The sequence below is a fragment of the Sus scrofa genome, chromosome 16, assembly GCF_000003025.6.
Source record: "Sus scrofa isolate TJ Tabasco breed Duroc chromosome 16, Sscrofa11.1, whole genome shotgun sequence".
Classification (NCBI taxonomy): Eukaryota; Metazoa; Chordata; class Mammalia; order Artiodactyla; family Suidae; genus Sus; species Sus scrofa.
Window position 1 is genome coordinate 12,197,236 of NC_010458.4, and position 12,693 is coordinate 12,209,928.

Sequence of the window (12,693 nt, forward strand, 5' to 3'; positions counted from 1 at the left end):
GAAGACACAGGTTTGATCCCTGGCTTCACTCAGTGGGTTAAATGGTCTTGCATTGCTGTGAGCTGTGGTGTAGGTCACAGACGCCTGGCTTGGATCTGGCATTGCTGTGGCTGTGGCATAGGGCCAGCGGCTAATGTTCTGATTCAACGCCTAGTCGGGGAACCTCCATATGACAAGGGTGCAGCCCTAAAAATAAATAAATAAATAAAAGGCGAAAAAATTTTGAAAATAAAGATAAAATTTTTTGAACTTTATTATTTTAAATAATAAAGTTTTTAAAAATTTATTTGGCACAGGAAACTTTTTCGTGTCTCCTTTTATTATTATCCGCTTATTATTATTAAAGTCCTTCCATGTACTTCCAACTATCACTACTCTTTGTGAATTGTCCTAAAGCCACAGAAATATTTTTTTTTATTTTTTTTTGTCTTTTTTTGCTATTTCTTGGGCCGCTCCCGCAGCATATGGAGGTTTCCAGGCTAGGGGTCAAATCGGAGCTGTAACCACCGGCCTACACCAGAGCCACAGCAACGCGGGATCCGAGCCGCGTCTGCAACCTACACCACAGCTCAGGGCAATGCTGGATCGTCAACCCACTGAGCAAGGGCAGGGACCGAACCCGCAACCTCATGGTTCCTAGTCGGATTCGTTAACCACTGGGCCACAGCAGGAACTCCAGAAATATTTTTTAGAAGATAAACCCATAATTATCTATTATCAAAAACATAATCCAATAAAAATAAATTCAAGGGACATAACATAAAGAGGTAGATTTTAAAAGATGCTGTGTGACAAACTGAAAAAGCAGGAAAATGAGTCGAAGGAGATTACAAAATGGTAAGGACAAGAGAGGTACATACAAAAATAAGACCGTGGTAGGAAAGAAAAGATGGAAACACTCACAGCATCACTGGGTTACTAATTCAGGGGTAAAAAAGAAGAGTGGGAGGTGGGACTTCCCACAAATCACTGGAGTACAGTAAGGGCAGTGAGTGTGGTAAATGTGTTTAGGTGGTGTGAATGTATTGCTGTTTTGTGAAGGTTGGACAGTGATAACACATCACATAAATAACTTCAAGAGTTTAGTAAACATATGTTATCACTACTACCAGCAAGAACTTTTGAGTGAAAGAATGGTTGTGGTCGTTATTTACAGATGAGCATACTGTACTTAATTCCATTTATCCTTTTTTTAAAAAAAATTCAACATTTGACATTTTGCTTGAAAATACTGACAGGGAGTCTGTTTCTCATTAGTTTATATGGGAAAAAAATGGAATGCTTACACATTAAACCCCAAATCAAAACCAATTTCCTAAAACAAAATAGTTAAATCTCTATAAATGAATAACATGATATAATGTTAGCATATACAATGCTTAAACTAGTGTTATCTGATCACTGAAAAGTTAACATGAAGAGCTTATAAAATCTTAGATGCACATTCTTTTTGACAGCCCCTGTTATCTTCAAACCAACTTTGGATGGTTTTGAAGTTCTACCAAGTGTATTTGGAACGCAACTCATGATCTTTCTTAACATTGCTTTGTTAAAATTTTACAGTGAGCTTTTTTGAGGATGTGAGCATATTTTCCCAATATAACTTCTGGCTTAAATATTGAGAGATATAAACATTGCATATATTCTGAGAGTTAAAAACCAAGAGGTGGTCTGCATGGAAAATGCTATTAGGCTTCTACAGAACATGCCTCTTTTTAAAAATGCTTTAATTACCTCTTGCTGAAGAAGTAGTATAAAAAGTCTTTATAAACTCTAATTCAGATTTTTCTTTTTTTTTTCCAGTGGTCTTTACCCTTCTGTCTGGGAAATAACGTCTACATTCACCTAAAAAGTCTAAATGTTTCTTCATCAGGAAGGTCTTTCTAATCACTTAATCCAAAGCATTTTCTGCTGATATTTATCAAATCATCCTGACTTATTTTCTCTTAGGCCTATTTTCTAATTAAAATCACCTACTTTATTCATTTGTTTTGTGTTCAATCCTTCTATGGTTGTCATCATTAGGGTTCAAATAGAGAATAACTATACACCAAGACCCCTCCTCTTCCTATCCCACCACAAAAGCAGGTCTACATATATGAACAGCTAAATGTATGTGTGTGTGTGTGTGTGTGTGTGTGTGTGTTTTATGTAGGTTCTCTTCATCACATTTGTATTTAAAAAGTTACCTGGGAATTATTAGTTTCAACAACATTACAGTTCTTAAAACGGCCAAGCAAGTGTTTCCATCTCGCTAAACTCTCATATAAAGTTCTTCGTGCTCACTTGAGATCTCCTTCCCCTGTAGGACCAGTGCAGTGAGGTGGTCAGAACTGCTTCCCCTCTCTCTCAGTTCCAGCTACTTCTTCTCCTGTTACAACCAGGTTTGACTTGATTGTACCCATATGATTAAGAGCAAAACATGCACCGTCTAATATGGTGGGCACAGTGCTCATTTCCAGACTTTGTTAATGTTTAAAGTCAGATTCTTCTCTCATAGATTTTTTTTTTTTTTCTGTTTCTGGGAGATGTCTTTTCTAGAAATTTTCAATGACTACTTCCTTATAAAGCACTGCGTATTAAAAACCCCTTTGAAGAAATAAAGAGATAAATTTTAAAAAAGTATATACCTTGGCTCTCCAGTCACAACATTTAATATCATAGAGTCATGTAATGCAAATCCCAAAACTATTTTCTTACCACCTTTTTTTAAACAAAAACTGCAGAAATGGAACATGGGAATACTTTGCATTTACTGTTTTGTTTGTGACTTCTGGAGCCTGTGCTTATCTGAGACAAAAAATGCCCCTTAACTTCCTGTTAAGCTTACTTCTTATTTTCTCCTTCTTTTAAAGGCAGATATTTTGTGAGCAGAGAAATTATATTTTTACCATTGTACTTAATATCAAAGTACTACCTGAGTCATAGAAGGTCCTCTAGATATTTGTTGAAAAAATGAATAAATAATTCATTCATGGTGGGTGTGTGAGGCCCACAAGTCTACAGAGAAGAATGATCAAGAGACCAGAGCCAAATAGATGCTTTAAGGATCAGACAGAATATGAACAAGAGAGCAGATCTTGAGAAAAATTCAAGTTAGGGAAAGCAAATTCTGACAGAAACTCTGAAGGAAAGAAATGTGATTATAATCGAAAGCATATTCAGAAGCAAGAATCCAGAATGAAGTAAAATAAAGACTGAATTGTTTAGAAAAATGTAAAAGGCTCTGGCAAACTAAAGACGTCAAGGACAGGGTTTCTCAGTCTCAGCACTATTGACATTTAGGGCTGGGGGTCTGCCCTATGCATTGCAGGACTTTGAGCAGCATCCCTGGTCTCTACCAGCTTGAGACTAATAGCAAATCCCTCTACCCTGAGGTGAAAACCAGAGAAAGATGAATTTCCCCCCAAATGGCAAGATAACCCTTAGTTAGAATCACTGATCTGGACAGAGTAGTTTGAATTCATCATGCTCACTGAGCAGCCATGTGAGCAAATCAGATAGTAATAAAGGTATAGAGTTGTAACAGACCAGAAAAATATATAACTTGTTCCATCATTTTCATGGACAGGTTAGAGTTAGAAATTGAAATATTTAAAAGGGAACTGAAATATGGAAAATTCAAATGGTCAGCAAGATGCTTGTGGAACTAAACCAAGTTGGTTCCAAAGAGAAGAAAGCTGCTAGGGACTGGGAGAAAGTTTCCACTGGCTACTCAAGAAGAAACATGAGGTTTCATATTGGGTTATAACCTATGAGAGGACAGAACCATGGTAGACTATGGGGAAACGTGTAGTGCTGGGTAAAAAGTGAGCTCAGGTGCTTATCCAAGGAAAGGAGAACTATCATTAGATGCAATGTTCTTAGTCTGAGAGAGAGTACCATTACTGCTCTAGCCCTTTGAATTCAAAAGTTCTTTAGGAAAAGAGATATGAAATTAAGAAATAATTAAACATGGCTTCTGTTTTACAAGAATGATAAACAACCGGGAATGCAACAAGACTTACAAACAACATCATATAATATTGCTTATATGTCAACTCTAAAAAAAAAGGCAAATACAAATGAACTTTTAAAATGTATATAAAAAACAGAAATAGACCCAAAGACAGAGAAAATAAACTTATGGTTGCCAAAGAGGAAAGGGGGGAGAGATAAATTAGGAGTATGCAATTAACATATGCACACTATTATACATAAAACAGATAACCAACAGGGACCTGCTATACAGCACAGAGAATTCTATATTCAATACTTTGTAATGACCTATAAGGGAAAAGAATCTGAAAAAAAACATTAATATAACTAATCACTTTGCTGTATACCTGTAACTAAAACAACATTGTAAATCAATTGTAATTCAGTTAAAATCACTGAAAAAAATAAAAGTATGTATGTGTCAAAGGTATTCTGCATTTAGAGAAGGGTATTATCAGTGAGGTACTATTAGGTCTGAATGGCCTGGAGACCCCAAGAATCTCTTTCATGTCTCTGGATGGGATATGTTTTCATGATATCAAGAAGTTATAGTTACCTTGATAATTTTTAAGTCATTATTATATTTTTTCTCTGAAGAGTGAATTATTTTACTATGTTGACTCAGAATCAGCTTTATCATTGCCCACTTATTAATTTTTTGGCATTTTGAGATTTTTCTCAGTCTCTGGTTTTGATTAAAATCTATTTTTAATGTTTTCCCCACGTGAGAATAATTATTACATAAAGTGCAAAGTTTGTAAATAAAATTAGTAATGCACTTAGAACTGTATGTCTAAAGCTAAAAATAAATTCAAGAATATCTCGTTTAATGTCATTATGTGAATACTGGGAAGCCTAGGAATGTGAAATTATCTAGGGCAGCTGAATCAGGCAATGAGAATCTGTGATAAGAAGCTACAAGTAAAAAGACATTAAACTAATAAAAATAGCTTATAATAATCACAATGTTTCTCAAATCTTAAATCGGGAAACTTAAAGATGTTGATAGAAGGTTGAGATATGACAGAAACATAGGGCAAACATAGATACTTGAGTTCAAGTTTTAAACTCCTTGCTTTGGAAGGTAAAGAAAGGGTAGAAGGCAGTATTTTGTATAGGAGATCAACGCGGGGATCCGAGCCGCGTCTGCAACCTACACCACAGCTCACGGCAGCGCCAGATTCCTAACTCATTGAGCAAGGCCAGGGATCAAACCTGCAACCTCATGGTTCCTAGTTGGATTCGTTAACCACTGAGCCATGAAGGGAACTCCCTAGGAGATTTCTTAGAGGTCAACATTGTATTATCTCACTGAGAAGAAAAAAAAATTATGCCAGATATATTTTGGTTTAGAATGCATTAATGACTGATTTAGAGGAAACAGTTTTTTGCTTATTGACAGATGAACAAAGAAATGCTTTGGGTCCGTTGTTGGCTAGCTGGGTTTCTTAATAATAGTCATGGCAGTGACAATTCAGCCACTGGCTTGCTTTCTCCTTTTCTCTATCTCTCTTTCTTTATTTCTTTTTATTCTTTTCTTGTAATAAGTGAGTTTTAAAATATTCATACACTTCATATTCATATGTAATCACATTAAAAATAAATCTAAAACATGTAATGTGTATTAAATATATATATTTAATGTATATATAATGTACATTAAATATATATATATATAAAATCACTGACATAATCATATGATAGATGAGAGAATGAAGGCCAAGAGAAGTTAATTGAGAGCAAAATAGTGGCAGAAACTAGCTTAGATCCTAGGTCTTCTGATTGTCACTTTTCCCAAGGTTTCCTCTGCTTTAACCAGTAAGAAGTAAAGGGTTTTCCCCTTTGCTTTAACCCCATAAGTAGCAATGGGTTTTAACCTAAGAAATTATATGTCATTTATCTTGTATAGAATTTTATGGATAATCATTTGGTATTTTTAAAACATTTCTCTCTCTTCATGCATATGCTTTTCAATCTTGTCCTTACTCTACCAGTGTAATTCTCTCCATTGTCCCTACTCTGAGCTCCCAATACATTTTCCACAACAATGGAAAGTCTAACACTGTCTTCCCACATCTCTAGTAATTGGGACATGTTACTCCTACCTCTAAACTAACCTAGAGACACTGAATCACTTAGCATCAATACCACATGCCTACTATAAATGAGGTAAAAACCGGAAGTAGAATTTCTAAAAGAAAGAATGCATATGTAATACACTTGTTACAAGTGATGTTGGAAAGAATGTCTAGGGAATTTAAAAATTTTTATACTTCATGAAGAAAATATAACTTAGCCCCAGATTACATTCATTATAATGCATGTTTATAAAAATATTTTGTATTGCATATTGCCTTCTTTGCACATACATATCTGTATGTTTACATCTAAAATAAGATCTTTAGTTAGATAAGTAATTAATGCAATATAAATACTTAATAATTAATACACATATGTACTATAGACAAGGGAAATTTAAAAATAGCTATTTCACAGGTCATGACATGAACAAATGATAGAAATACAAAATGGACCTGATATATAAGCTAAACAGGAGATGCTCTGGATGTTAGAAGTAAACTCAGAGCTACAGAATCTAATATATTTCTGTTGATCTGGTAGTTCAGGACACACTTATAGAAAAAACTGGTGAACACACTCCATAAATTCTTTATGCCTTTCCTCATTAAAGAGTTTTCTGGTTTGCTTTTATAGAGCAGAGTAAGGCAGAATAAATTTTGAGTTGTATATCAGGATGCATACAAGTATTTACCAACTTTAATAGCCTGTAGTGATTTAAAACTCTACCTTAGTTTTCCCCATCAAAGAGCTAAGTGGTACCAGATGACTCTGGGAATTCAATTCAGTGCAACTCAGGTTAGTTCAGTCAACTAAATATTAAAATCTACTCTAAGAGCTAGAAACAAAAATGTGAATAAAATTCTTTATTTCAAGTTATTGATACTCTTTGGGGAGAGAACAAATGAAAATACGTAAGAAGTAGATTGACTAAGAGACGACATAATGTAATGATAATTTCATTTACCAACATTTATTAAATCCTTGTTAAGGACTAAATGAAGGAAAAATCTATGCAAATAAGCAAATAATCACTATGTCCAGGAAGAATCAAAGGAAACTATAGTTTTTTATGGTTTAGATTTCTGTTACTATATTTTTGTGTGGTTGGTTTCATAAACTGAGAGTTGCCTATTATAGGAACCATAAAATTTACCTGAACCCTCTGATCTCAGGCATTCAATCAGATGAAACCAGGAATAAGTCTACTACTGCCTGCCTTATGGCAAAAATTGCTTAGGCTGCTGTTTCTTTTTCTTTTGGTCAATATAACATTTAACCTTTAATATCATCTTTCTCATACTGCCATACATTTTAAAAGGGATGAAATAATCAGAACATGAAAAACAATCAAAGTGTTTTAAAAATCAATGAACATGTATTTTCTCAAAAACAGTTTTCCTTAGAAGACAAATACTTTAAGCACAATTGTAATTACATGAATGAAGCTATTAAAGTTTAGATTGACACAAAAGTAACAAACACAATAATGGACCAATCATAACTTTATAGTGTTAATTGTAACATGTGAACATATGATTATATCTGCTTTCCTTTTGAGTGTGCTTAACATTTCTTTTTTCTTTAATGTATTTTCATAAACTGTCCATAAAAAAATGTCTTAAAAAGAATTCTTTCTTTAAGACATGACCTAAATTTTAGACCTATTAGATTCAGAGAGTGCCAAGAAAGAAAATGGGAAATTGATGCAATCTAGTGTATAAAACCATTCATTATTACATTTATATCACATTTATCCTTTCATTCCCAACCACAACTCATTTCCAAACTTTTATAACTGAGTAACATGCAATCTCCTTATATCATCATATCACAATAAGTAAGCTACTTTTACCTGCTTCTCTTGCTCTTAATTTTTTCTTTTACTTAAAGGTAGGGCTTTAGAGAAATAAATAACATTCGTATCTGGAAAAGTAAAAGTTTACTTAAAGGTAGGGCTTTAAAGAAACAAATAACATTCATATCTGGAAAAGTAAAAGTTTTCTTAAAAATAAGCAGTTTTTTCGCCTTAGGTCATATTTTTAAAGACATTGGGCTTTCTCTGTGGAATATTAAACAGCTCTTAAACATATATTTTCTTACTCGCTGCAGTCAACAGCAATGCAATAAATATATATACATGATATATATACACACATATATATATAATATATATATTATATACATGATATATATACACACACATATATATAATATATATATTATATACATGCTTTTTAGGGCCACATCTGAGACACATGGAAGTTCCCAGGCTAGAGGTCAAATTGGAGCTGCAGCTGCCACCCTGTACCACAGTCAAGCCACAGCAACGTGAGATCCAAGCCATGTCTATGACCTACACCACAGCTCACAGCAACACCAGATCCTTAACCACTGAGCGAGGCCAAGGATAGAACCCATGTCCTCATGGATACTAGTTGGTTCGTTACTACTGAGCCACAGCAGGAATTCCCACCTACAAATTATGAAATTGCAATTTTTAGTGCCTGTTTAATCCATGAGGTAGTAGGTAAAATTAATTCTAGTAAGTGAACTCCTACATTTATCATGCTACATTCATTACATAGTTTTTCAAATTATAATTTGTATTCCATAAGCCAAAACTATTATAGGGATATTTAAAGAATCAAATTTGTGGGAATGGCAGTCTTAAAAAGCTTCAAATTTCTTTATGAGACATATAAAAAAAGAATGAAAATATTTGCCATTTTAATACAGACTTACCTTGCCTACATATTGATAATCAGATCCTGTATATTCCTCCAGTAAGAAAAATTGATTCCACATCCAACCACGCTTTTGACGATGCAGGATTTTGCCATCACTCCTAGGTGTGCGAGCACCTAAAACCCTTTTCTGGGGCACAGGAGTCCTTTTGAACATTATCTCTGGTGAACAGAAGTGTGGCAGGCATACCCAGAGTAGAAACAGTAGCAAAAATTGATATATTGTCATAGTTCTCTTCTTGACAATTTCCAAGGATGATGAAGAAAAAGCAGTCCTATTTTACTGGGTTGAATTTTACTGTGTTTCAACTGTTTTCCATCATTTCATTGATGTTTTGGACATGTTTCCGAAAGCTTCAAACAAACAAATTTAAAAGTCAGTTGACAACATTATGAATGTCACCTGTCACTTTAAACTTAACATGACAAAGAGTAATTAATAATCACAACCAAAATATTTACCTCCCCTCTTTTATATAAAATTTTTATTAGTTTTGGAAACATTACTTGTCTAGAAACATGTCTACAGTTCAAGAAAAGATAATTGTAAATAATTTTTTTCAAACAAATTCTAAAGAAAGGACATCTTAAGCTATTTTTCTTCTCTTTTTCTTTTGGCATTTTACCAGTTTTCAGGAATTATAACCCCCATATAGAAGGGGGATGTAGGCAATTTTGCATGTCAACTTTTCCAGAGTGATTAACATAAATTAAAAATTTGAAAACAAAATAGTGATTTTAATAAACCTCAGGAAACATGCATCTGTCAAACAAGCCAATGATACTTCAATGATTTTTAAACAGCAGCACAGTTTATTAAAATGTAATCCTGCTCAAAGGTAACAGTAAAGCCAAAAACAAAACGAAAATATCTTGAGTGTCTTCAGCTGAAGACCTCTCCTCTCTTCCCTCTTAGGTTGGTCTGCGGAACACCAGAACTTCCTATAATAGAAAAACATCACTACTATAGTAAGGCAACGTGTGATACAATTTACACTGCTGTGTAGGAGTTAATAGTGTTTTCAGCTATACCTTTGATGCATCTGCACAACCTATCCACCTCTAACCACCACTCCCCTTCCCACCACTATCTGATCTAGGACTCCATGATGCTCCAGCCTCCTGACAACTCTCCATCCCACCTCTGCTACTATTATTTTTTGGGGTGTTCATGCAGCATGCAGAAGTTCCCAGACCAGTAATCAAACCCACACCACAGCAGTCGCTGTAGTGACAATCTTTAAACTGCTGCACCCCAAGGGAACACCTCCCTGCTATTATTTTTTCTCAACAACATATCCCCAGGTAATCTCACTAAACTGTAAATCAGATCACACTACTTTGCACAAAACTCTCTGATGGCTTCTCATCTCACTTTGATTAAAATCCAGAGTTTCACAAGAACCTGCAATTTTGTACTCCATTTCATGACTGCTGGCACCTTTCTGCCCTATGTTATACTTCGATCAATCCTTCAACACTTCTTTCCAGCCAAAGAGCCCTTCATGCTTCAGCTTGCAATACACTTTATAGGCTCCTCCCTTCAACAGGACCTCTTCCTCTCTCCACCTAGAGTGCTTTTCCCTGTAGTTATCCACATAGGCAGACCCCCAGATGCCTTCAGTTCTTTCTTGAAACTTACCCTAATATTCTGTATGTCCCAATACACTACATGCGTGTGTGTATTTATTGTGCACATTTTCTGCGCCCCAGCCATTATCCCAAGAAAGAAGGGAGTTTTGCTTTTTGTTACTGTTTTCACAGTGCCTAGAACAGTATCTTACACATAGTAGATGCTCATTAAACAATTTGATTGAATGAATGAATGAGTGAATGAATTATAAAATGATTTAAAACATCTGAGTAGCATTACCTCCTGTATGTAAATTCAAACACTTATGTATGGAAATAATGTTTGAAAATCATAATTACTTTTATTCATTCTTTAATTATTGTTAGGATATTTTTATTTTTAAAAAATTTCTCTGTATATTTTTTGCTTTTTGTTTTCTATTAAGTATGAATTTTTATTTCAGGATATAGCAAAATATTTATTATAAAAAATGTTTGGGGAACCAAAATAATTGATTTTCATTTCTCTAATGTGACAATGCATTCTAAGTACTTTGGCATTTACATTTATGCTTCCATTCACAAATATTTCTAAGAAATCTGTCTACTTTTTTTGTTTGTTTATTTCATTATTAGGATAATTTAAAGGTTAATGCAACCATGCTTTAGAAATAAGACTAATGGCGAAGCAGTATTTCTCTGGAGTGTATGAAATGACAGTGGAGCTCTCTACAGCACATAAAGCATTCAACATGACAGACATAACATACATTAAAATCTGTCATGTAATGCTGTACTTGGACTCCAGAAATTAGCTGATACATAAAATGTTTTTACATCACAAAGACCGACTTTACAGAAACTCAAACTGATTGAATTCTAAGTAATAGGAACATTTACCAAAATTTTAAAGGTATCAGAATATGCTAGATGGTATCAGAATATGCTAGATGGTATTTCTGGTATTCTCCAGAAATTTATATTGTTCTAAAAGTTAGGGGAGAGTTTGCATAATTGAGGGTTTCTGCTCACTTCCATAAAAGTTTTAAAACTTATTGAAACAATATTCTCATTTCATCTCTCTTTTTTCAAGTTAAAAACATTTGCCAGCAGCTACTTGCTATATTGGTGATCATTTTCAATACAATTATAACCTTACTCATAATTTTAGAAGCTTAAGTACCAGTATTTTTAGGAGGGAGTATGGAGGTTGCATCTGAAAAGTTGTTAGTAAATAGTCAGCGCTACACACATGCATGGAATCATTTTCCTTCATTATTGCTCTAGTTTCTATTATTTAACGATAAATTTTCTGAAGAATTTACAGTGGAATACATTTTAATACTGATTTAAGATCATTAAAATATGTTTAAAATGTATTTTACATATTATTTGATAAACCCATTTTAATCAATGACAAGATTAAACAAAAAATAGAATTTTAATCCAGATTAATTAGATTTATGAATTTCTTTAACAAATTGGGCTTTTGGTCTTGTATTTGAAAATCTCTGCCTAACCTAAGGTTAAAAACATTTTCTCTTGTGTTTTCTTTTAGAAGCTATATAGCTTTAGTTCTTACAATGTAGGTCTATGGTCTAATTCAAATCAAGCTATGTATATGGTACAAGATATGAACTGAAGCTATGTTTGCTTATGAATCTCCAATTGTTCCAGCGCCATTTGTTGCAAAGCTTATTCTTTTTCCACTGAATTGCCTTTGTACCTTTGTAAGAAATCAGATGTCTATGTGTGCCTATATATTTTTGGACTCTCTATTCTATTGCACTCAATATTTGTCCATCTTTATGTCAAAAGCACATTATCTTGATTACTAAAATTTTTAAGACTTAAAATCAGATAATGTTAGTCCTCCAACTTTAGCATTGTTTTAAATTTTTTTGGTTATTTCATAACTTTTTGCATTTTCCATTTAAATTTTACAATCACTTTGCAATGTATATAGAAAAGTCTATGAGGATTTTGTTTGGGATTGCACTGACTTTTAGATAAATTTGTGGAAAGTAGCAATTCTGATTCTCCTGACTTATGAACACTGTATGTCTCTCCAATATTAAGTTCTTCTCAGTAATATTTTATAGATGTCAGTGTATAAGCTTTGCTCATTTTTTATCAGATATAACCCTAATGTTTTCATTTTTTGATACTACACTTCATTCTCTCTTTTATTTTAACCATTTTAATGAGGTTTGATTGAAATACAACAAGCAGTATGTATTTAATGTACACAACTTGGTGAGTTTGGACATTGTTAAGAAAAAATGTAGACATGTTTATATACATATGTATATACTTA

The 12,693-nt window shown here is 33.6% G+C and overlaps 1 protein-coding gene across 3 annotated transcripts in view; it reads right to left on the minus strand.

Moving 5' to 3' along the window:
- Nucleotides 1-12,693, minus strand: part of CDH10 (cadherin 10) — a 182,986-nt gene that overhangs the window by 102,549 nt on the left and 67,744 nt on the right. For all 3 annotated transcript variants that reach the window (XM_021076631.1, XM_021076630.1, XM_021076629.1), the window contains exon 2: nucleotides 8,803-9,158. Coding sequence is in view for 2 of the 3 variants with exons in the window: in XM_021076630.1 (XP_020932289.1) it covers nucleotides 8,803-9,033 (231 nt within the window). In the remaining variant the exon portion in view is untranslated. The remainder of the gene's footprint in view (nucleotides 1-8,802; nucleotides 9,159-12,693) is intronic.